Here is a 26,911-nt window from a genome sequence, read left to right as displayed (position 1 = left end):
AAAGTCCCTTTAGGATAGAGAGTGTGTGTGTATGTGTGTGTGGGGCGTGCTTACGTCAATAGAAGATAAAGGATGTAATGACGTTGTTGAAGAAGTTAGAAGAAGGAGAGAGAGAGAAGGGAGAGAGACACCAGCCTGCTAGTTTTTTCTATCGATGGATGAGAAACAATAACTGTGTCTGCCACTGAAATCCATGTATGGAAGTTGGAAGTAATCCGGTGGAGTTCACTTTGTTGCTGACCTGTAGAAGGAAACAGGTATTTGTGTGGACGACCACGATTCGGATGCTTTTCGGGGTGAGGAAGTCACTACCGAGTAAACACTGAAGTGTCGCTGGGGTTCCATCGTGGAACATTTGGATTTCGTATTTACTCTCTCTGTTTCTCTACGTCTACGTCTTATCTTCAGACAACGGTGGTTGTTGAAGAAGCCCTTGCTCATGTTTCACCTTATGGCTTGCGGAACTGAACTTTAAGAACCATTCCGGAACTGGGAGTTTTGGACTTTGCCACACACACACACACGAAGAGTTTAGTTTTGGGGTTAACGTTCGAGGTTTAACATTTTTGAATTCTAACATACTAACATTTTTACTTTTATTTTACGTATTATCATAAGTAGTAATTAATAAAATAGTTTTTAACACTGAATCATGCTCAGTGTGTTTCTCTTGTTGCTGGTTCGTGACAAAGTGAAAGGATATTGATTTGAAACATCAGCTCTGTTCCCATCTCTGCAGATGCTGCCTGACATGTTTTTTTGTCATTCTGTATTTTAAACACTGATTCTTAACTGATCATATACATAAAACTTTAATAAACAAGATGAGTTTTATTGAACATTTCTAAAGTTATGACTTGCTCCTTTTTATACTTTTCCAATAGCAAGAATCATCTACAGTTTTATAATAGATTTAAATGAATTTTAAAATAAATAACCGCTTAAATTTCAGAAGCTAATTTTAACAGGACTTGTTATTTTTAAAATTATTATCAAACTTTAATCTACATTACAATAAAAACAAACTACTGGAAATGATCAAGAGGTCAGGCAGTATTTGTGGAAAGAAAATCAGTTATTGTTTCAGGTTGAGGACCTTTCATCAAACAATTTTATTTGTTTCTAGTGTTAAGTGTTGTATTTTCCCCCAACATGATTCAGGACTTAGTTATATCAAACAATATTACATTTATTTTTAAAGTATTGTTTTAGTAAAATATTTCTATCTTTAGCAATAATTTTCCTGATTTTTTTTCAGCATTTACTGCCAAAAGCAATGGCACCGCAATGAATGATTCTCTCTGACATCTGCCTGAAATTATAAACATCATGTGGGTCATTTTGATTTCTGAAAATAAATGTGGATAATTTTATTCTACTTTCTGCATGTTAATTTTTTGTGGGATTTGAGGCCTTCTTGCAGAAAGGTTTCAAAGGTAAAAAATGTTCTTTCCACATGTTGAAATTTTTAAGCAAGAGTGAATTGTGCAACAGTTCTGCCCTTGAGTGATTTGCTTTCATAGCAGATTGTGTGGCATTGATTTGACTTTCATCTGTAAATACCACTTTGCCCAGGGCATATGACGTTGAAGTATTGTGTACGTTTTTCTATTCACGGTCTAATAAGCATATTTTGTTGGATTTTAAAGTTTAAAGCAGCAGACCTTTTAAATGTTAAATTATATTTTTCTCCATTTTTGCTGAATTTGGGATTAGGATATTAAAGATGCTTACTACTGAAAAATGTTTGAATTATAATACAGACCAAGGCCATCTAATCCATTGCACTGGAGCTAGTTTTTTTTAACGGTGCTCTTTACTCTTATCCCATTTCTGTACTATTTCTCTGTTTGTGTCTATTTTTGAAACACTTGGCTTTCTTTTAAATTGCTTCTGTGAGTGAGGATAATTCTTGTGGCTCATGATAAAATTAAAATGGTTTGTTACATTTAAATCTTAAATAAAAATGAAACTTTATCTAAGATTTAGTTCAGTATTCATTGCTTTAATTCTAACAAGATATGAAAGTGTTTTCTATCACGTAGGCATTTTGTGGGATTTGTTAAAAATTTGATTGACAGACAAAATCCAAAATTCTGATTTAAAAATTTTCCACCTTCCAAAGATGATAAGGATCTTGTTAGTGTATATGACAAACCATAGCTGAAACAAACTGTGGTGGTGTCTATTTATTCTTGAATTTGGAAAGTTACAGGCAAGTAAAATTACTTCTGCTAATGCTTGGTGAGTTTGGGCTCACCTAAAGAGTTTCTGCACTTTCATTGTTAAAAGGTATGTATATATGCATCCCAGGATCTGCTCACCTAGGTTTTGAGAATCATGTCACTTAAGAGAGATTTTCATTGAATTTTTCTCAGTTTGCAACATCACGTAGTGTCGTATTGGAATTGCATTTGAGGTATTTCCTCCACTGAATCTGTTCTTGTTCTTATATACAATACATTTTCAGATCTTCTGCTTCTGAATGAATCGGGTACAAATGATGTGATGGACTTTAAATTGGGGAAAGTTTTATATATGATTTGTAAAAAGGAAACAAAATGCATGCAGAAGAACAAAACAGTATCAGACCAACTTTGTGCTTGTATAATAAATTTGAGTGATTTCTAGATAGTACTATGCAACATGTAAGCTTTTCACTTTTCCTTTCAAGTTGAAGTTGTCACTATTCTGATGTGATTTATACTGAAACTTGTATTGGTATAGAGATTATATGACCTTGAATCTCTTGCAACTTAACAGTTTGCAGTAAAATGTAGCTTAAAGCAAGGAAGATAAAATTGCATAAATATAAGCAAAAGGATGATATTGAAGAAATGCCTATCTGCAAGCTTCCATAAGAGTAAAATCCACCAGTGGGCCCTCACACTGAACATTGATTGTGGCAGTACTATATTTAATAGCATACAACTGTTATATTTGCTGAACACATTCTGGCAATGCTTCAGAATTGTTTTTAGAAACTGGAGTTTTAATGTCAAGCTTGGGTGTTTAGCTTTTCACTGGAAGCATTTAGTCTTTGAAGCTAATGACTCTTCATTGTCTCTTGAGAAAATGTACTACCAAAATACACAATAATTGTGCATAAAAGGTGTCCTACTCTGCCAATGTAAGAGTTTGTATTCAGTTTATTTGGCTTGGCTGTTATATATCTCGCCACCCTAGAAAATTGATATCAGATTAAAATGCATCTAAATTTATGGAAGTAATGGGTTAATTATCTACTGGATGTATATCGCCATTGATACTGCACCACTTACCATTTCATAGTAGACTTGGAAAATTGACCACCTCACAGACCCTGAAGTGGGATACATTGCCCTATTTATCTTTGCCCCTCTTGCCCTCAGAAATTTTTAGATTTACCCATCCGGAAAGTTCATTTGTTTTCTAACTTGCCTCATTCCATTGGAATATAGGCTCATTGTTTGGGCACAGAGCTCAGACGTAAACTGTCATTGAGAGAAGCTGATTTAAGAAGGAGCAGAACCGGTATGGATGAGCTTCTAGAATGAGTAATTTTAGATGAAATTCATGGGCTAATCAGTGGCAGCAGGAATTTGCTGAAGGTAAGTTTAAAGGACCACCCTGGTTAGTGAACAATCACTTAAAGCCTTTCAATGTGGTGAAGATTTATTATTTAATTTAGTTTGTTGCTTAACCCCAAAGCTTCATTCACCACAATGAGGGGTAGGGAACACATTTGGAGATTATCTTTCAAAACAGGTCCATGAAAACCAGTAACATTTAAGCCTCTTTGATTGGGTTACTGAGAAAGAGTCTGTGAAATAAACAAGCTCTTTAAAATGGGGGGAAAAAAAACTTCAGCGCACTGTCTCTGGCAAAGATGGTCATTGGATGAATAAATTCTAAGTTTCAACTTCTATGTTTTAGTTTGTCAAAACAAATGTGGTTTGTTATTGATTTTAGTGCATCCTAACTGGGAGGAGTTTGGCCAGCTTCTGACTTGCTATCACTGCAACTGGTATCCCTTGTGTAAGTTAAGGGTTCACTGTACCTCCCACTATATTAAATTTTGCCTAAAGAAGGGTTCTTTCAGAACCTCTCCCCTTATTTATTTGGGGGAGACCTGTATTTAAATTTGTGGAACTAATGAATTAATGACATGTACTGGATGTGTACTGTCATTGATAAATAGGAGATGGAGTAGAATGAAATGTAACAAGATGATCAAAGTTATTTCAGTATTAAACTAGAAAAAGGATGGAAATAGTGAACTCTGGGGTCAAGCAACTGCAGATGCTGGAATCTGGAAGCAGCATCTGTGGAGGCAAAGGGTGGGGTCTTGACCCAAAGTTTTGACCATCCCCCTGCCTCCACAGATGTTGCTTAACCTGTTGAGTTCTTCCAGCAGCTTAATTTTTTTTACTCTGGAGTCATTATTGGTTGGAGTTTTGTACTTGGTTTGCATAGAGCCTCCCCTCCATGGACTCTTGTCTACACTTCTCACTGCCTTGGTAAAGCAGCCAGCATAATCAAAGACCCCACCCACCCTGGACAGTCTCTCTCTCTCTCTCTCCCATCGGGCAGAAGATACAGAAGCTTGAAAGCATGTACCACCATTCTCAAGAACAGCTTCTATCCCACTGTTATAAGACTATTGAATGGTCCCCTAGTACAATAAGTTGGAATCTTGACCTCACAATCTACCTTGCTATGACCTTGCACCTTATTATCTGCCTGCACTGCACTTTCTCTGTAACTGTAACACTTTATTCTGCATTCTGTTGTTTTCCCTTGTACTACCTTGATGTACTGATGTGATGAAATAATCTGTATGGATGGCATGCAAAACAAAGTTGTTTGCTGTACCTCAGTATATGTGACAATAATAAACTAATTTACCAACTTGGGTGTTTAGCAAGCTCAAGATTTTTATTCCTAATAACTCAAATAAGGCTGTTTTGGTAAGCATGAAGAAAAGAATTAATATAGGAATGCAGATGGATAAAAATGCTTTCAATTATTATTAACACACAGAGCTAATGTACTTGGCTTGTGTCCAGATAACCAACATCTTCTGTTGTTCAGGGAGCTGCTTCTAACTGCTTATTTGTGCTAATGGAAATCGCTGCTGCTGGTGTTTGAGGCAGTTTTCTTAATTGTGTTACTGCTTTGTAGTAGTCTTGTTGAGGATATTTGTGTGATTATTCTAGGTCCTACATTTAGACATTAAAGTTACAAGACTCTGAACTTACTTGCTAATTTGGGCTTTTAAACCTTGGCATCTTGCAGACTGAATCTAAATCCAAAACAGGGGATCTGGTAGAAGAAACTGATCAAAGGATCATGAGTTGAAACAATGTATCTGCAGGCAATGGAAGGGAAATGTTTTCTCTGTTTAAAAATCTCATGCCAAGTTTGAAGCTAATCATTTTGTAATTTTTTAAAAAAATCTAAGTTGTGATTTAATTAAACACTTGTGAAAATGATTCTTTAATTGCTGTCTTAACAAAAGTCAAGTTTAATGCTCGCCGGGATTTCTAAATGCCATTTTTGCGTTCAGATTGTGAAATATCACATTTGGTAGATTATATTTGCATGTAAACCCATTTGGAAACACTTTCAGATAAAAAATTGATTTTCTCAATACTTGTCTCCTGCTCCCATAATCCCAATCCCACTAAATTTGGCTTCCGCCCAGCATCCCTTCCTGGCCTATATAAATTGATATTGTTAGGTTTTATCTCTTGGTACTGTGTTGCTCCCCTAAAATCCATAATCATCACACATTCCTTTAACAAATAATCTTCAATCCCTATGACTTTACAATCATTTGCTTCACCTGACTTCCCTTTCTTCAGAAATCTTGAATGTGTTGCAATTTCCAAAATTGTTGCCCCCCCCACCCCAAGAACTCTTTGTATGAAACCCTGTGATCAGTTTTTCGGGCTTGCTACAGTACCAAAAGGCTTTAATCAAAGTCAGCAATGTCATCCCTGATTGTAATATAGATAATCTACACCCCCCACATCCTTCAAAACCTAATTGCAACAAAAAACAAACTCCTGGAGAAACCCAGCAGGTCGAGTAGCATCAATGGAGGGAAAAGAATTGTCGATGTTTTGGGTGGAAACTCTGCATCAGGACTGAGAGTGGAGAAGGAAGGTATCTGGTGTCAAGAGGAGAGGGGGAAGGGTGAGACAAAGGCTGATAGGTGACAGATGGACCAAGGAGGGGTGAGAAATGATGGGCAGATGAGCCAGGTGGGGCAGGAGTGGAGCTGGGAGACAGGCAGGTGGATGATGGGTGGAAGCAGACAAGAGGGGGGAGGGAAGAGGAGGGACAGATGGGGGAAGGTGGAGAGAGGCTGAAGGGTGATAAGTGGGGACATAAAGACAACAAGTGCTAGAATCGAAGTAAGGAAAGTGATAATGGAAACCATTTAAGGGAGAAATGTAGATGGAACCCGGTAGGGGAGGGAATCTGGTGGGTGAAGTGTGTGGAAGGAACCACGAGGGGGGATGAAAATGGGTGATGGGGGCCAGAGGGGAGTGGGGGTGGCATACAGGAAAAGGAACAAAAATGGGAGGATCAGGCATGGATCAGGTGTTGAGAGAGGAACGCTGGGAGTAAGGGTTACCTGAAATTGGAGAATTCATTGTTCGTACTATTGGGCTGTAGTCTACCCAGGCGAAATACGAGGTGTTCTTCTAGTTTGCATTTGCCCTCTCCCTGGTAGTGGAGAAGGCTTGAGTATGGACAGGTTGGTGTGGGGATGAGAAGAGAAGTTGAAATGGCATGCAACTGGAGCTCAATATGGCTATTGCGGACAGAGTGTGGGTGCTCTGCAAACTGGTCAAATCTGCACGTTAGACATGTTTGTGCTGCAAACATGGCTGTGGTGGTCCCAAAGGATCTATTTTCTCAGCCACATGCTCATCTATGGCAACAACATGTGAAGAATGAATGTTAGTTTCCACATATGCACCCTTCCGCACAGCCATCTGTCTTGACCCTTCAGCTGTCAGATTGTTTGCCATATATCCAATATAAGAGAAGAGTAATTTTCGCTAATGTTGGTTAAACTGTGAAGCCATTGCCTTAGATATTTTTCCACTCTCTACTCTTCAGCTCCATCCCTGAAAATATTTGAAATTAGATAGTTTGCAGCTTGGTATCTTGTTTCACACCCTTCCCCTTTCGATATAGTTGAACTTTGGAATTACATCCACCGTATCACATAAAACACCTATTTTCAACTACTTAATACTGCTCAAATCTTCCTTTACCTCAGGCTATGTTCCTCTGATATCCTCATACATCCTTGTTACTTCCAAAATTGACCACTGTAATCCACCTTTGGGCAGAAAAGGGAGCTGCTTCTTTGAGGCATTGAGGTCATCTAAAAGTCTGTGCATATTGCAACTCGCACAAGTCCCATTCACCCATCATCCCCGTATTTGCTTGCCTACATGGTGATTGCATAATGTTTTCTTAAGTATTTCAAATATTTTTGAGTTCATTCAATTTGCAAATCTTTCTCTCTTCTATGCATGTTAGGAAAACAAGATTAGATTTCTCTGCAAATGAAAGCATGGAATTATAATATTACAATGGAGGTTACTCCCCACAGTCTTAAGAGCAATAGAATTTCAGTTATGTTTGATTACATTGAGTATCTGAAACTATGCTATCATTTACGATGGCAGTCCCAAAAAAAATTTCAGGAAATTTATATTCTCCTTGGATTTTTTATAAAATCACTTTTAAATGGGAAGATGCAAATTACTATTAGGTTAAGTGATTACAATTTAACTATAAATAGTTAGTTTATAAAGGGCTGCAGTTTATTAAAGCAGTTCTAAGTGATTAAAGATGAAAGTGATACATTATTTATGATTGAGACCTTGAGAAGTTGGTTTTTTTTAGAAGCACACTGAAGTACAGGTAATATATTAATACATAATGCTTTAGTTTGTAGGCCTCAATGACTTATAAAGTGAAACATTAAATTTTTAATAGCAGATTTGTTTTACTGGCCTCCAGTGGTTTTGCTTTGATACAGTGGTATAAAGTAGAAGATTTATCTGTTGCCTTCTAGTTACAAGTGAGGGGAAAAAAATCACATTGCACTGCATAAATTACATAGGTAAAGTCCTTATGAAGGAGAAAAGTCATGGATTGAGAGTCTTACAGCATGTGGGCTTTCTAGAATAATGAGTATGTAAAATATTCAGACTAAAGGTATTCCACCTTTATCTCCTTTTGTCAAGGTGGCAACTGCCAGCTTTTGAAATCACTGCAATGTCACTCAGTAGCAGCAACATGATAGTGGGCTTTACAGGATGCCAGATGGAATTGGACAGTCTATCCTAACTTGAAGGGGATGATTTCAGCTTAAGGACAGCTTCTACCCCACTGTGAGAAGACTATTGAACGGTTCCCTTATACAATGAGATGGACTATGACCTCACGATCTACCTTGTTGTGACCTTGCACCTTATTGCACTGCACTTTCTCTGTAGCTGTGACACTTTACTCTGTACTGTTATTGTTTTTACCTGTACTACATCAATGCACTCTGTACTGACTCAATGTAACTGCACTGTGTAATGAATTGACCTGTACGATCAGTTTGTAAGACAAGCTTTTCACTGTACCTCGTTACAAGTGACAATAATATACCTTTACCAAAGGGATTGCCAAGTCTGAAGCAGACTCCTTTATCCCTCTACCCATAACCCACACGCTTTCAGCTAGGCATCTTAAAGTATATATGTAGTGTGCTAAACCCATCCATTTCCTTGTGCTGTCTTGACTGTTCTCTTCTTGACTCTTCTGAGCAGAACTTTTAAGCATCATTGTACCCAGTGAGGTGCTTGCCCAGTAGTGCCTAGATTCCACACTAGCTTAAAAATTTTGTGGTGGCAGACTGTTGCTGCCAGTGATAGTGGTGCTTCTCTTACTGCATTCAGGCATATTTGAATCACACCAATTAACTCAAATTTCAGGCTAAAGAAATAGGTATTTCTTGCTTGCACTTGCAATTGATATCCATTTTCAGCCTTTCCCAAAATAACCTTTACAGGGTTAGTATTCCCAATTGCTATCCAGTGGCCTTGGCTGAAAATTATATATACATAAATATCCAAAAAGAAGATGTTGCTAAGAGTAAAATAGCAGATCTGGGTTTTCCATGAAATATGAACAGCCAGGCAAGGTTTTTACTAGCAACATGGAATTATACCTTATTAAAAATTGGTCAAAGGCCTCTCATTGTAGGCATACAAGCATGCTAAAGTAAAGTTGGAGCCTGCTTCTAATAGTCTACTCGGTGTTGTTGCTATTATATGTATAAAATTAAAATGTTCATTTTGAAGGAACTTTGGGTGCAAGTCCATAGCTCCCTGAAGTGCAACACAGGTGGATAGGGTGGTAAAGAAAGCATACAACATACTTGCCCTCATCGGTTGAGGTATAAAAGTTGGGAAATGATGTAGCTGTATAAAACTTTGGATCAGGCCACATTTGAAGTGCATTGTGTAGTTCTGGTCACTGCATTACAGGAAGGATGGCTTTGGAGAGGGTGCAGAAGAGGTTCACCAGGTTGTTGCCTGGATTAGAGATTATTAGCTATAAGGAGAGATTAGACAAACTTGGATTGTTTTCTCTGAAGCATCAGAGACTGATAGAAGTATATAGGAGAGGGGAGAGCTGATCAAAGTATATACAAGAGGCATAGATGGTCTGTTTTGTTTTCCCAAGGTGGAAATCTCAAATACTTAGGCATCTCTTTAAGGTGAGAGGGGGAAAGCTTAAAGGAGATGTGCGAGGCAAGTTTTGTTTTGCACAGAGTGGTAGGTGTCTGGATCGTGTTGCCAGGGGAAGTGGTGGAAGCAGATAGGATAGTGATGTTTAAGACTGGCACGTAAACAGGCAGGGAATGGAGGGATATGAATCATGTGCCGGCAGATAGGATTAGCTTGGGTTGGCATCATAGTCAGCACAGACATCATGGGCCGAAAGTCCTGTTTCTATGCTGTTCTGTTCTAAGGAGATTGCAAATTTTAAGCACCAAAGTATTAATCCTTGGTGGTAGCAGCATTGTGCAGTTGGACAACCTTAAGCTTTTTATTTAATACATTTTAAATGATCTTGCAGATGAGTCACAAGTTCTTTGCTGCCAATTCCAGCTAACTGTTCAGTTGTCTTTTGTGTGACTACTAGATTATGTATGTTTGATGCTGAAGATGTGCCAGGAATCTGCTAATCATCTATTGCTGTAAACATCAGAGACTCTCAAAGTGCCCATGGGGTTTTGTTAATCTTAGTGAAGAAGGCAGTGTGTGAATGCTTCTTTCGGCATGTAAATATCTTCAATATAACAAAAGTCCTGTAACTACATTACCAATTAACTTGAGTAGTATTTCTGTCATTTTCTGCACGTCTGGTAATTTTTGCCTTAGAATGCTTAGGAGTACCTTCCTTTTCAAACAAGCACAATCTCAGTGGATATATTTACTTGCTTTGCAGGTCTCCCAACAATAGGTGGTTGTTGTTGAGTTTAGTTACTGTCTTGCATCTGACCTGACCTTGATCCTGGCTTTTTTTTCCTGCCTTTGCTCTCTTCTCCATCCATGTCTTTCTGTTATAAAGTTTCACCATCAAACCCCTCATTGGTTAAAGCCACACATCACCTGCAGGTCCCAGTCTCTTCAATCAATGGCCTTTCACTTCCACTCTCTAATCTTTCTTATTATGACCACTCATAATTTTTGGTATCCATGTCAATTGCCTCTTGCTTTCTTGGAAATAAAACAGCAGGTGGCAGTGGGTAAATTAATGACCAGTTAAAGATAAGGATGAGTTGTGGTTCAATGATAGTCTCCAAGTGAGGACATTTGTTTTTAATCTGCAGTCCATTAGCTTGTTCATAATGTATTATATCATTTAAGTGCAGTGCTGAAGGAATGCTCTGCTGGTGAATGGGAAATTAAACTAAATGTATGTCTCACTATATAAAAGATCCCATGCAGTTTATATGAAGAATAAGATCTTGCTCTAAAATTGGCTGTACCATTCCTCAATTGAAAATGCAGCATCTAACTTTAAACAGGCATAATTAAAGCAGATTATTTGATCATTTAATCCATTGCTATTTGTGGGATCTTGCTGGGCTCAAATTAACTGCTTTAATTAAAATAATTGTCACACTTCAAAAGTTCTTGATTGGCGTTGGGCACAGGTGCCCTTGCCCATTGCCCTCCCTCTTCACTTCCCACTCTCAACTCCCCTCCCATTGATCTGTTACATTCACAGTTCTCCCTGTCCCTGAATATATTCACTTATTTTTCCCTCTCCTCTTCCAGACATGCACTCTGACATTCATGCACAGACCCACTAATTTTCAGCCCTTACTTTCCCACCTTCTCTGGATACAACTGCACCTATTTCTGGCTGCATTCTGATCCTTGCTCCCTCCCTCTCCCCTCCCTGGACTCTGATCTTGGCTGCACCCTGACTGCTGCCTTCCAACCCCTGGCTCTCAATTCTGGCCACTTACCACTTGCATAAATTGGAATATAAACTGTTAGTCAAGGAGCTGCACGGTCAGTGGGAGCCAACACTGGACAGTGACATGCTGTGGAAAGAACAGACTAGAACAACTTCATGTCTGACAGCATTAGAAGTGTTTGTATCTCTCTCTCCATTCTTGGTGGGCACTGGTTTGGGTTATCAACACCTGAGTACCCATCTATGCAGTGCTGCTTTTATTGACTAGTTGGCTGCACCCTTTTACTTTGACCTTTTCCTGTGGGTTTAGGCCTCTAGGCTCCAGTGTGAACAGTTCTAGATATGTCATCCTTGGCTGGGTTTATCAGATTACTGTTCCTTAATGAATTGTAAATTGTCCTGCAGACAGAATCTCGTCTTTTTGAGTTGTACCTATTATATGGTTTCTTTTTCTGTTTATCCTTAAATGCTTACCTAATTAGTTGGAAAGTATGTATGTTGCTCTGCTTTGTATCCTTATCGCTTGACCAAAAGGGAGCAGTGTAAAGTAAACCTTTGGGGACTGTGACTGTAGATCCAGGTTATGTTGTTTCTGAATACCTGTTTGAGCTAAATACATGGCATAATGCTAGTTGAGCCCTGATATCTGAATATCTTTTATCTGTGCAAATTTTATTTAAATTCCAAAGTTGTATGAAAATTGCAATATTATGGAAAAGCTGTTTGCATAACATTTTCTGAATCATTGTTGCATTGGGTTTCTGGTTATATTGTGTTTAAGACAAAAGCTGAATTTCTGCCACATTGCATTCATTCTCTTTTCTCATTGTCATTCTGTTCATGCATCTGTTTTCTTTCTAGGATTTGGAATGCATTGACTGATAACTATGGTAATGTAATGGCCGTGGACTGGAAGACATCCCATACCCGCGCTTTGCACCTGCCAACACTGAATCTATCAGAAAAGGCGGTGAGTGGTTTGTCAATCCTGATCTCAATAAGTTTGCAGATTTTGTTTTCTGCTTATAGAATTAGCATCTTTTTTGTGAAGAAGATGATCTTTATGGGTTAATTTGATTTATAAATAAATTGTTTTCAACCAAATTTGCTATGACACCCTATGTGTTTATGGGAAGGTCACCTTGCCCCTTTTCCTCTTCCTTCATCTGTGTGCAGTTTTGACACCATTGGTAATACCATCCTGTCCAATGCCATTTTACTGTTCTTCCTCCAGGTGGGATCCCATTTACCTGATTCCATTCTTATCTATCCAGTCAATGTCAATGAAACAGCTATGATAGCTTCTCTTCCTGCCCTGGCACCATTATTTTGTTTAGCCCCATCTGATGAGCTGGCTCCCATCTATCCACCTGCTGTATCTTGATAACATCATTTGAAAATATAGCATTACACATAGTGTCCACATCTACACTGATAGCATCTGGTTGTACCTTGACAATACTGTGACCCTTTCACACACTCATTACTTATTGTCGTATTACTTATCTGACATGTAGCACTCGATGAGCAGAAATTTTCTCCAAATAATTTTAGTGAAAATCAACTCACTGCCTTTAATCTTTTTCACTAACTTTCTTCCTTAGTCACTTAACTTGACCTTGCTCTATGGCATCATTCTGAAACTGAATCCAGTTTTTAGTAATCTTGTTATATTTGATCCAGAGATGAGGTTTCGACTATGTATCATCGTCTACCTATTCTGGCCCAGTATTGTTGAACCACATCCAGCCTTGGCTTGTTTGCTTCTGAATATTATCTCTGAACCTCAGTATTCCAACATGGTGCTGGCTGGCCTCCCATATTCTCCCTTTCATAAAATTAAGACTTTGCAAAATATTGCTGCCGATGTCCTGATTCCCACCAAGTCCCATGTGCTTACTAATCTACCTTGGCTGCTATCAAGCATCACCTCAATTTAAAATTCTCACACTTGTTTTAAAACTCCTCCATAACCCCACATTTCAGAATCCTCTCTGGCTTTACAACTCTCAGATTTCTGCATTCCAATTTTAATTGCTGCATGTTTGGAAACTGTGTCTTCAGTTTCTGGAATTATTAATTATTCTTGGGCCTCTATCTTTCTTTAGGTTACTCCTTTATAGTGCTTTGGTGTTTCATCTACCATAATATCTCCTGATATGATTCAAATATCAATTTTTGTTTGATTAATGACTTGGGACTTTCTACATTAGAGGTGATATATGAACATGAGTTTTTGTTACTAATGAGCTTGGAATCAGTAATTAATGACTTGGAATTGGTTTATTGTCACTTGCACAGTGAAAAAGTTGTCTTGCATACTGTTCATACAGATCAATTCATTTAAAAATCCTACTGCTATTAAGAGGTGTGTATGTATGTATGTTTATAATCCTTTTATATTGATTTTTATATTTAGAATTCTTTTACCTCTGTGTCCCCCTCCTGGAAATTTTTGTGATTAACCACTCTATGGTGTTAACAGATGTGTGGACCAAGATAAAACAGCTTAATCACTGGGAACAGTTCAAACAAGTCCCAGACTTCAAATGAAGGGACATCCAGCATATAAGCAGCTTTGAAGCCTTGTTCATGCTGTGCAACTTGGTGTATTCACTTTGTGGATCTCCATTGACAAGACGGTAGTCTTCCTCAGCAGTGATTTGTCAGGATTTAGTTAGTCATCTAGATACTGGCTGGGAATGATGGCATCACCACATGTAGCCTGGACTAGATATTCCAAACAGTATTTGATACAAATAATCAAACATCTAGTAACCTTGATGTTTCCACAACAAGAACTATAATGAAACAAGAATGGGCCAGTCAGTAACTGAAGGGCTAGAAACGGAGTCGATATTTCAGGTCAGGAACCCTTCAACAGAACTGGAAAATTGAGAAAACAAGCGCGATAAGTTGCAAAGAGGTGGAGAGAACAGAGGGAATGCTTGTGATAGGGTGCAGACCAAAGTTGCATGATAACAGTTACTTTAAAAGCTGGCAGTTGGAGACAGAAAAGTAAAAAAGCATATTGAAATGTGGAGGTACAGGAATATCTGTGGAGAGAAGGGGAAAAAAAAATAATAGTGGCTGCTTGAGATTGTTAAGTTCAATATCAAGTCCTAAGGGTTGCAGCATACCTATATGGAAGATAAGGATCTGTTCCTCGAGCTTTGGGTTAGGCATTGTTGGAGCAATGTACGAGGCCAAAGTCACAAGTTGTGGGGTGGAAAATTAAAGTGACCAGTGACTGAAGTCACTTTTGCAGACTGAGGGCATGTGTTTTGCGGACCACCAAGAACTATAATGAACGTAACTTAGTTCCTGTTGCAAGACTGAAACCTGAAAGATCTCCCTACAGTCATATTTCCAAATGTGATGTGTCAAACTTTCGTTCTTCTAAAGTCCTTTAGTAACTTTAGTAACTTTTTAATATGCTAAAAGAGAGTAAAGCATATACACACATACAATTGTGCACAGAAGAGAGATGGTAAGTATCATGTGACTTCAGGTGTCTTGCGAGTTCATTCAGATTCCTAGATGACCTTGTACAATGACCACTGACTATTGTCATCATGCAGTTGTTAAAATCAATATTTAACCATCTCCTTCCATACAAATGAATCTGTTTCTAGGATTTATTGATTGTTTTTCTTTTATTTGTATTTTTTCACTTTTTCTTCCATTCCTAGATAATTTTGGAATCAGGAATTTCTTATAGCCTTTTCCTATCATTAGTAAAAATATACAATATAACTTCTGTCCAATTTGTATTACTAACACAAAGCTTTGGCTGTTAACATTTGGCCTCAGGATAAGCTCACAGGGACCACTGTGGTAAAGAGATGCTATTACACTTCCCTCATCTGTTTCCCTCCCATGCCTCCCAAAAGAACTACTGAAGGCTCCTTTATAACCCAGTGATTCCATTTTGCTGCTGGATTCACCACTGATTCCAAAGGTGGAACACGTGTAGAGCTAAGAGGCTGGATGTGTTTGGCATTCCAGCCTTTATATTTGTGCCAGCTATTTGAAAGGTTTCATTGACATTAAATGAAAAGATAAGCGATTTATTCATTTTTCATTATTTTGTTTTATCTATATTTTGATTTATAGTACTTTAAGGATATCAGGTAAAACATCTTATTGAAATTATGTAGGACCCTAACAAGAATTTACACTTGAAATATTTTACACAAGTCTAGTCTCCCTGTCTAAGAAAGAATGTACTTGTAATGCAAAGAGTGCAATGAAGGTTCACTAGACTGATTCATGGCATGGTGGGGATTATTCTCTGAGAGATTAAGTAGACTGGGCCTATGTCTCTGGGTTCAGAAGAATGAAAGATGGTGGATCCGAGGATGATGATGAGGCATCTAGACCTAGTGGTCAAAGTCTCAAAATAAGAGTGGTTTTTCAGGACTCAGATGAGAAGATTTTTTCCCCCACCTAGAAGGTGGTGAATTTTGGAGTTCTCTATCTCTATCCAGGAGATCTGTTGAGCAAATAGATTTAAGGTAATTGTAAAATGCACTTAACCCTAGAGGACAGTAGCTTCAGAAATATGACTAATCAAGTCCAGTAAAATGAACTACTATCTATAAATTAACTTCCAAGGAAAAGAGTTGGCAAAAGTGTATACTTCAGTAAGAAATTGGAGGAAATTGATGAGAGTGCACTAAGTCTTTAGGCAGAGTTAATCTGTGGGCACTTTTACATTGAAATTCTATTCATTTGGAAATTTAAATCATTTGGGATTGACAATGGTGTATCAGCTCCACAAATTAACATCACATATTTTTATTCCAATAGCAGAATCATAGGCATCTGAGAAATATTACAGCAGCATAGATTCAAGGACAAGCACATGGGCACCGTTCTAATGCTGTCCATGTGATATATACACTGTTTACATACTATGTTTACAACCAAGATTGATTAAGAAATGGCTTCAGAAGACAATTGAATATTAATGCTTCATTAGCTTCAGAAATCTGATGGTCTAAAGAAGTCCAGTAAAATGGACAACTTGGTATTTATTAAGTTCCAGGGAAAAGAGCAAAAATGTGACCTTCAGTATGAAGTTAGAGGAAATAGGAGAGTGTGGACTCATTGATTAGATAAAGTGATGCTTTTTTCTGACATTCACTGCTTGTGGAGACAGCAGCAATGCAAAGTAAGCAGTTGTTTACTGACGCTGCAAAGGTCTAATTGGTACTGTATCTTCTTGCCTGCTCACATCAGCAAAATTATCAAACCTACATTGGTTTTATTTTGGAACCTCTGACAACCATGTGCCAAAATGTGGAGAGACTGATCAAAGCATAAAATTGGCTAGGTAGGAATGGTTATTTCTGAAGTATTCATAAAAGAGAATCTTGGCAAAAAAAAATGAAACTTGCATTTATATAGAATCTTTCAAATGTCATTCAGAATATCCCAAAGCACTTTCCAGCTAATGAAGTACTTTTGAGCTATAATCACTGTTGTAATGTGAGAAACATAGCAGCGAAATTGCGCAGGGAACAAGGGTGTTCCTCAGAGGTTACCAAGCCTGCTTTCATCTCCCTATTGCAGAGAACACGTGATCAATGAACATATTACACTTCACTGAAGGATGTACAAATAAATGACCAATTCACCTGTAAAAGTGGAGCATAAAAGACCTTATGAAAGGCATCCCAGTATCTTGGCCAATATTTATGCCCCCAACCAACACTCTGAAACAGTTTAATGTACTGATCACAGTGCCATTTGTTGGAGCTTGTGTGTCCCAACTTCAAAAAATATTTAATTGGCTGTAAACTTTTGGGATGTCCTGACAGATGAGAAAGGTGTTAAGTAAATGTAGACCCATCTTTTTCTCTTTTTTTAGTACTGATGAAAGTCTTCAACGTAAAATATTAACCCTGCTTTCCTCTCCACAGCTGCTTCCTGACTGGAGAATTTGCCATGGAGGGAATACAGTGAAGATTTATTAGACTGTTTCCAGGGTGGTGGGTTTGCCATACAGAACATAGAACAGTACAGCACAGAATAGGCCCTTTGGCCCACAATGTTGTGCCACTTTCTACAAACCAAAGGTGTAGCAATTGGCACTTGCATGGACCCCAGCTATGCCTGTCTTTTCACTGGCTACATGGAGCAGTCCTTGTTCCAAATCTCCTCTAGCAATCCTCCCTAATTCTTGCTCCACTACATTGATGACTGTGTTGGTGCTGTTTCCTGCACTTGAGCAGAAGTCATTAATTTTATCACTTTTGCTGCTAACTTCCACCCTGTCCTCAAATTCACTTGGATCATTTTTGACACTTTTCTCCCTTTTCTGGACCTCTCAATCACCATCTCAGGAGACAAACTATCCACTCCACTTCTCTCATTTTCTGCATCTCGGCTGCATCTGTTCTTGAGATGAGGCTTTCTATTCCAAAATTTCTGAAAAGTTTTCCTTTTTCAGGAAATGTGGCTTCCCTTCTACTGTGGTTGATGGAACCCTCCATTTCCTGGACATCTGCTCTCAGCCCCACCCCCTTCCCCAGACAGAACAGGGGTAGAGTCCCCTTGGTCCTTGCCTTTTCATCCCACTAGTCTCCGCATCCTTGACCATTTCTGCGAGCTGCAACAAGATCCCACAACCAGTCACATCTCTCCTCTCCTTTCTGCTTTCCGCAGAGACTACTGTGTCTGTTACATCCTGGCCTGCTCATCCCTTCCCACCCACCCTTTCCCTGCAACTGCAGGAGATGCAACACATGTCCCTAGACCCACCTCCCTTACCACTATCCAGGGACATTATCAGCCCTTCCAGTTGAGACAGATTCATGTGCACCACCTCTAACCTCATCCATTTCATTTAGTGCTCTCGATGTGGCCTCCTCTACATTGGCGAGACCAAGCATAGACTGGGTAACAGTTTTATGGAGCACCTGCACTGGCCACCTTGAGCTTCTGGTTATATTACATTTCAATTCCCCTTCCCACTCTGGCACCGACCTGTCTGTCCTTGGCTGCCTTCGCTGCCACAGTGAGGCCAAATGCAAATTTGAAGAACTTAGATACCCTACAATCCAGTGGTATCGACGTTGAATTTTCTAATTTCGGGTAACCCATCCCCAGGTTTCCTTTCCCACTCCTACATGGGTTTTCTCTCTCTTTTGCCTTTTCCTCCCTCATCCTTCCCCCAGTTACCTAGATTCATTACCCTTCCCCACCTGGTTCCACCTGCCCAACATCCAAATGCCAATCTACCTGGGTTTCTTCTCTCTTGGGCTACCTTTCCTGTTCCTTCCCTCATCTGCTTCCATTTGTCTATCATCCCTCCCTTTTCTAGTTCCACATCACCTTCCTGCCTCCCCTCCCCCCCCCCATCTTCTACCTCTAAACTCCTCCTCCTCCAACCTACATCACCTGGAGTCCTGATGTAGGATCTTGACCTGAAGCATTGACCATCCCTTTTCTCCACAAATGCTGCTTGACCTACTGAGTTCCTCTAGTAGTTTGTTGCTTGCTCCAGATTCCAGTGTCTGCAGTCTCTTGTCCTTGATATGGGGTTAATACTGAAAAATGGCACTGAAATAGATGATCAGCCATGATCTTAATGAATCTCAGAGCCAGCTGTTATGTCTATACATTTTTAGTTTAAGATTATCAGCATATGCAGTGTTGTGCTTTTGTAATACAAAAATGTATTTGGATTCCCCTCCAGTAACAATTGATATTTCATCCAATTGAAATGCTGCTTTCATGATTTTATTGATTCGATTCAGAGGTTTACAACTCAGGCTATTTGGCTTACTCCTTGCTCCTTCAGCTCTTTGTGCTACTAATTTCTCCCTTTCATCTGCATAACTCCAAACAATTATTTAACTTTCCATCAAAAGATGCAGTCATCTCAACTATTCTCTGAAAACCATTTTGTGCGCTCAACAGTTCTGTATAAAGAATGTTCTCCTATTTTCCTTCTCCATTCTAGCAGTTGCAGTTGGAAACGTAACTTTTATGAGCCAGAAGGATGGTTTCTTTTTATCTGCATGTGTTAAACGTCATGCAAATCAAATTTGGAAAGAATGGGAAAAACCTCTCTCCTATTACCTACATTTCCACTGGTGTCAATCAACTTTATGGTACAACAGTGTACTCGAGCAATTCCACAATAAAAGTGTACCCTGTCTGCCCTGCAATAACATGCTGACTGTATGCGAAATGCCAGGCAGTATTTATGTAATTGAGGCTATATAGCTAGCTGCGGCATTGTTATTGTTCTTAGTTTAGTAAAATTACCATGACAGTAGTTGCATCTGTGCTTTCTCATTAATTTAAATGAGTGGTGTATTTTGTGTATTTGGTTAAAGTCTGGCACTTTGTTGTAGAAATTCTGCATTGCAGTCCTCGCACTCAAGCAATAACTATTTAGAGAACTGTCCCATGAGGAGAAACCATTTCAAAGAATGGATTATTCCATTTCTGAAAACCTGGATGACACAGCAACTAAAACAAATTAAAGCAAATCAATTGAACTTCTCTCCAGATTTCCTTTTTCACTTATTGTTCAGAATTTAATGTTTGAGGTCTTGCCCAGTAAACTGCCTCACTGTGTTCTGGGACCTATCCAATAGATTTGTAAACTAGTGGCTTGAAATTTCCAATAAATTCCAGCAGTTCCATGTAAAATGTTTAGCTTTGAACTCCGACTGTACATGATTGTGCTCTGACATTGGACTCCTCAAGGATTTTAGCAGTGGAGTGAGATCTTCCTCTGATTTCCCAGCACAGATCTCTGGTTAGCAAACATTCACTTGACAAATCTTCACTACAACAAAGGATTTTATTCAATTTTTAACTTAATGAAAATTTCATTTACCACAGTGAAGATAGGGAACACATTTGTGACTGTCTTTCAGATACAGGTCTTTGAAAACCAGTAACATTAACTGTTCCTTTCATTAAGAATTTATTGTATCCTTGCTGGTAGAAGATTAACTAGCTTCTGACTTCCTTTCATAATATTCATGGCATCCCCTGTAAAAGTTAAGGCCTTACTGTATCTCCTGCTCTATATGACTTTGGTATAATGAAGGGTTGTTTAGGAAGCTAACTGCTTCATTAACTTAGGCCTGTACTTTTATGGGGAAATCGGATTCCTGTGTAGGCTTAGAGTTGGTACAATTCCACTGCCACCTGCCCCCATCCCTGGGAATCAATATGGTGAATTTTCAATGCATTTCCTTTATCACAAGGAGGGGAAGTATAGATTTAATGATATGTCTGTGCAGGAACAGGGACCGGGGTTCATGTGTGTAGATCTTTGAAGGTGGTGGAACATATTGAGAGTAACTAGCGAAGCAAAAATGATCTTCATCTTCATAATTAGCATAATTGGAGGTATTGAGTACAAAAAAACAAATTATGTTGAACCTTTATGAAGATGTAGCTAGGCGCAACTAGAACATTGCATCCATTTTGTCATCACGTTTTAGTAAGGATGTGATGGTCACTGAGAGAGTGCTTATCCCTAATAGTTCCAGTGATAGGGAAAATTAGTTACAAGGTTAATTTTGAAAAGCTGATGTTCTCCGTGGTGGTGGTGGTGAGGATCTGGTGCAGATGGTGGACCATATGACAGGTTTAAATAGGGGAGACAAAGAAAAGTTCTTCCCATTAACTGATGGTTACAAGGACTGGGGAGAAATATTTACGGTTTTTGACAAGTGTTTGGGGAGTCAAAAGTCAGAATGCCCTGAGACGGGAGAAATTATATTATTGAGGAATAAGGAAATAGCTCAAGACATCACATGAATGCAATGTGTCTGTCTTCACAGAAAACAGCACAGTAAAAATCCAAAAATAATGGAAAACAACAGGCCTAGAGTGAATGGGGAGGCGAGGAGGAGGGAAGGAGTGGGGTTAGTCCTTAAAGAATTGGCCATAAGCTTAAAACTTGGAGAAATGAATTGGACTGAAAACCAGTAAGCTCCCAAGATTTTGAAAGCTGTAGAGATAGTGGGTGCACTGGTGGCTATCTTACAAAATTTCACAGATTGAAATGTAGCAAATACGAAAAATGAAAAGTAGGGAAAATACTAGAGTCTATTACTAAGGAAATGCTAACAGGGCACTTAGAAAGTAATAATATTGGGTAGAATCAATGTAGATTTATGACAGGGAATATGTTTTGAGAGTATTCCATCACTTTGCTGAGTGTTACCAACAACACTGGAAGCTTGATACCATTCTTGACAATGCAGCCCATCTAATTGGTACTTCATCCACTGTGCTAAACATTCATTTCCTTCAGTGGCTGCAATGTGGATTGTCTGAAAACTACACTATTACTTGTAGCGATTACTCCATCTGCATCTTCCAAAACAGTGACTTCAACCACCAAGAAGGAAAAGTGTTTCAGATTCCCAGGAGCACCACAACCTGAACGTTTCCCTCCTGGTTGTACACCATCCTAACTATCACCATTCCTTCCTCATTAGTGAGTCAAAATCCTGGAACTCATTACCTACAGCATTGAAGGAGTACCTTCAGCAGATGGGCGGAAGTGGTTCTACCACTTCCTTGGGGCCAATTAGTGAAGGCCTTGCCATCGATGCACTGATCCTAAAAATAAAAGTATCATTTAAAATATTTTACTTGTTACTTCAAAAGTTTCTTTGATTAAATCTGACTGTTTCTGATTTTGTGCTTTGTTTTTTGTGTGACTCATAGAGTTAGTATGGAAACAGGCCCTCTGGCCCATCTTGTCTATGTTGACCAAGTTATCTACTAGTCCCATTTCCTTGCATTTGGCTGATATCCCTCTAAATCTTTCCAATCCATGTACCTGTCTAAATGTCTTTTAAATATTATAATTGTACCTGCCTTTACCACTTCCTCTGGCAGCTTGTTCCAAATACCCACCACCTGCTCTGTGGAACAAGTTGCCCCTCAGATCCCTTTTAAATCTTTCCTCTCTCACCTTAAGGTTATGCCCTCTAGTTTTAGGCTCCCCTGCCCCAGAAAAAAGACTGTGCCCATACACCCCATCAATGCTCCCCATGATTTTATAAACCTCTATAAGGTCACCCCTCTGCCTCCTACCCTGCAGGGAAAAAAATGTCCCAGTCTATCCAGTCTCTTAAGCTCTCCAGTCCTGGTATCATCCTTGTGCATCTTTCTGCACCCTTTTCACCTTAATGACATCCTTCCTATATCCAGGCGACCAGAACTGCACACAGTATTCCAAGTGTGGGCTCAGCAACATAGAACAATTACAGCACAATTCAGGCCCTTCGGCCCACAAAGCTGTGCCGAATGTGTCCCTACCCTAGAAATTACTAGGCTTACCCATAGCCCTCTATTTTACTCAGCTCCATATACCGATCTGACAGTCTCTTGAAAGACCATAACGTATCAGCCTCCACCACAATTTCTGGCAGCCCATTCCACCCACTAACATGCTGTAACATGTCTAAACTCTTGTACTCAATGCTCTGACGAATGAAGGCAAGTGTGCCAAATACCACCTTCATTACCCGGTGCACCTGTAGCCCTAGGCTGCTCTTTTCTAGGGCCCTTGCATTTACTGTGCAAGTCCTGCCCTGGTTTAACTTGCAGAAGTGTAACACCTTAAGGAAAGATGTCTTGTGCTTGGAGATGGTTCAGGAAAATTTTACTAAAAGATTGAAGGACTTCACTTATGGAAAAACTGGAGAAGCTGTGACTGTCATAGAGCACTGAAGGTGAAGAGATTTCATGATGCATTCAGTATCAGGAAAGGTTTCAATAGAATAAATGAGAAATAATTTCCACTGGAAATATTTCCAGGATGTACAGAGTGAGGGCCCAGGAGCAACAAGAGGAAAACGTTTATACACAGCAAATTGCTGTGATCTGGAATATACATTTTGATACAATGGTGGAACCAGATTCAATAGTAACATTCAAAGGAAATTAGATAAGTATTTCAAGCGAGAAAACAAAGGAGTATGGGAAAAGAAAGAAAGGGGATTAATTAGATACTTTCTGGAAAGAGCCATCAGTGTATCATTCTGTTATGTTAATAATTGATTGACAGAACAAGAACACAATCTATTTGTAGTCATGGAAAAGTTTTATTTTCTGATTAACTTTAATTTAGAAATTTACAAATATTGGAGCTAGAGTACTGTGGGAAGGATGTGATTGAAATGGAGTGAGTGGGCGCAGAGTTTCATGGGGATGTTGCACTTGAATCGCCAAGGATTAGGTAGCTATAGAACAAGTGTTGGTGAATGGGGTTAGTACAGATGGGTACTTGGTCATCTTAAACATGGTCACGGTGGGCTGAAGGGACTTTATTTGTGCTGTATGACTCAATGTTCAAAATTCCTAAGACACTGAGACTCAATTACTTACAGTTGTCAAACTCTGATCAGCATTCACTCTGGCTCCAAAGCAGTGCTTTGAAATCATAACAATCAGTGGATGGAGACTTTCCAGTGCAGCTTGCAAAATAAAACAATCAGAGATGATATAAAGGCTACTGATGATGTGTACTGTTATCTCAGCTATTATCAGTTAACACTGCAGAATGTGGATTAAATCTGTGATCATTCTGATCTGTATCTTGAGCACAACAATAGCACTGCATTTACCAACTGAACCATCAGAATGCTGTTTGTTTTCCTCCATACATTCACATTTTTCATTTATTTGATTTTATTGTATATATTTCCTTGCTTTTCTTCATCGGTTTTTCAGATTGTTGGTTACTTTACATCTTGACAAAAAAAAATTGATATCCCCTGTGGTAGCATTGAGCTGGTACTTTTTAATGTGCCACACTTGCATTTGTATTAAGAAATTGAAGAGATTTGATTTTAGACTTTTACAAATACTGGACTTTCCAAACTTGTTTCGGTCTTAGGATACAATGGCAATGCAGTACTCTTCATGTACTCTTAATGAATATTCCACATAGTAAGTTCCCACAAGAGGAGTGAGATAAATGACCATTGTATCGGTGGAAGAGTGAAGGTTGGTCAAGCCACTAGGATCTCTATCCATTACTTACTGACTCAAGAGGCAGAAGTGCTACCATTCAACCAAGTTGACATAGAGAAATTAAGCTACATATTATGAAACGATTTTCTCTCATAATTACTTTTTTAAAATTCCTGAACATCCACATTAGATTCTGAACTATTTTCTCTTTCTTCAAGGCACTGTACGTTGGATTTGCTTTTAGTGCTACCTCACCTAAGAAACCATTCAAAATGCCTGGCTCTACTGAATGATTGTCAGAAGACTGTTTACATTGGAGGGCATTGAATCAGCTATGACTGAATGTCTGCATTTTTCAACCAGATTTCCTGACAGTAAGCTTGATCAGGGACTTGGCCTGTGATTTTCCATGCCCGATTATGGTTGCAGCTGTGCCCTATGCTCTTCAACCCTACTTGTATGGCTTAGTGCTACAAGAAGTATCTTTTTAACCCACTTACCTATCACAGTATCTTATACTTATCAAATTGAGGAGTGTCGGGCAGATGGTGAAATGTTACTTTTGTTTCTCACTGCCATCATCATTTCTTATTATTAGTAATTTATAGAATAAAGTTCTTCCTGCATACACATTGCCACTCCTTCGATCTCTGAAGATATCTATCTACTGTACTGGAATAATATTGAATTTATAAACAGTTTGCAAAATGGATTCTAGAGATTTGCATTAACACTGACCAGCATGTTTCATTCAGGTCACATTGAAAGGAAGTATCTACAAATGTAATTGTTGATTAATTGATGAAATCTCCTGTAATTGCTTGTATGAAGCAATTCTTCGTTTAGTTGTTCATAAGGAACTTTGCCATCCTATCCCTAACAGACGTCTTCATGCATTTGCTGTTGCATTCTAGATTATGTGGGATTGAACTAATAATTACTTCATTATAGTATAAAATAAAATCATTGTTAATGGTTTGATCAAAGAAAATTACAGACTACACAATAGGAATGCACATTCAATAGATCTCTTTTCAGTACTTTTTTATGATCCCAGAAAAAATGCAGTTGTGTTGGCCTGGTGTACAGGTGCACCCCAATGTGAAGATGGTTGGGACGTAGTTTAAGTCCTACTAACTCATTTGATGAGGCCAGTGACAAAGAAAGAGCTTGCTTCGTGAGTTTGACAAGCAGTGAATTTAGTCAGGGATGCAAAATCTGGCAAAGGAACTGTCTGCTGAGATGCAGTGTTGTAATTTTGTGGATTATTTTCCACAATGGTACTTCGAAAATGTGTAACAAGACAGCTTTTTTTGATGGTGAAGAGATGTGCTGCTGAAATTTGGACGGTGCTATTTGGTATTAAAGTCCAATCCTTGTTAAAACCATAGCTGTTGTTTGCAGGATGTAAGGTTTTTGACTAAGTGCCAAATGTGTTGCAAATACAAAAAGTGAGGACCACAGCAAAAATAGTTGCAAAATTAAATGCTGTAGATGTTGCAAATGTGAAGTAGAAACAATATGTTGGAAACCTCAGAAGTTTAAGCTTAACGTTTCAGGATGTTGACCAGTACATATAAGGGGAAATAGAATTAAGGAAAGAGGTGAGGTGGGAGGGGGTGTGCAGAAATCACCTGTAATTAGTTGGCAGATGGGTGATGACTAAATAAGTGAAATCAGTATTAGACAAAAAGATAAAGAAATGTTTACAGGACCTAGTGGATTAATGCATGTTTATGGCAGAATATGGGAGGGAGAGTGAAAGCATGAAAAGCCTGGTTTATGAAAATAAAAGGCAGAAGATTACAAGGGTGCCGACCACCGATACGGGATTTGCATCCCAAGCACAATCCTGCAACCTGCCCCATCCTGGAAGTGCTAATGCACTGAGCTGTCAGATTGCCTGCAGGTCAACAGGATACATTCTGTTTAAATTTTAAATGATGATGCACACGTCAGGAGCACAGTCTTGAGCCTTAGCATCATAATGTCAGTCAGAAGATCAGTCAATCAAGCAAGCAATGATACACAGCCTAGTGCTAGGTTTTCTTTGTTATAACTTGAATTCAAATCCCACTAATTCTATGGGAAAATGCAGAACTTAGCCATTAAAGTTCTTATTTTCCACAATGTTCATCATTTAATTATGAAGCTATCCCAAGGTAAACACGTTTGACTAGTTTCAAATGGCTGCATATAGAAACCCTTATGCAAAGATATCTGGTTCTCTGTAATTGAATTGAAGAATTGGTGATTCCACCAGGATACTTAATGCTCTATACTGTACTGTTTTGTTTTAGAAATAAATTAAAAGTTTCTGGTCGCTATGTTACAGGAAGGATGTGGAAGCTTTGGATAGGGTGCAGAAGAGGTTCGCCAGGACATAGCCTGGATTAGAGAGTATTAGCTATAAGAGGTTGGGCAAACTTGGATTGTTATATCT

General features: G+C 38.7%; 1 protein-coding gene across 3 annotated transcripts in view; it reads left to right on the top strand.

Annotated features, from left to right (window-relative positions):
- Window positions 1-26,911, top strand: part of LOC127568437 (fasciculation and elongation protein zeta-2-like) — a 120,203-nt gene that overhangs the window by 43,520 nt on the left and 49,772 nt on the right. For all 3 annotated transcript variants that reach the window (XM_052012166.1, XM_052012164.1, XM_052012165.1), the window contains exon 2: window positions 12,361-12,469. In XM_052012166.1, the coding sequence (XP_051868126.1) occupies window positions 12,361-12,469 (109 nt within the window). The remainder of the gene's footprint in view (window positions 1-12,360; window positions 12,470-26,911) is intronic.

This window comes from Pristis pectinata, chromosome 3, assembly GCF_009764475.1.
Source record: "Pristis pectinata isolate sPriPec2 chromosome 3, sPriPec2.1.pri, whole genome shotgun sequence".
Taxonomy (NCBI): Eukaryota; Metazoa; Chordata; class Chondrichthyes; order Rhinopristiformes; family Pristidae; genus Pristis; species Pristis pectinata.
Note: the sequence above shows the minus strand (reverse complement) of the source record. Positions and strands in the feature narration are given on the sequence as shown.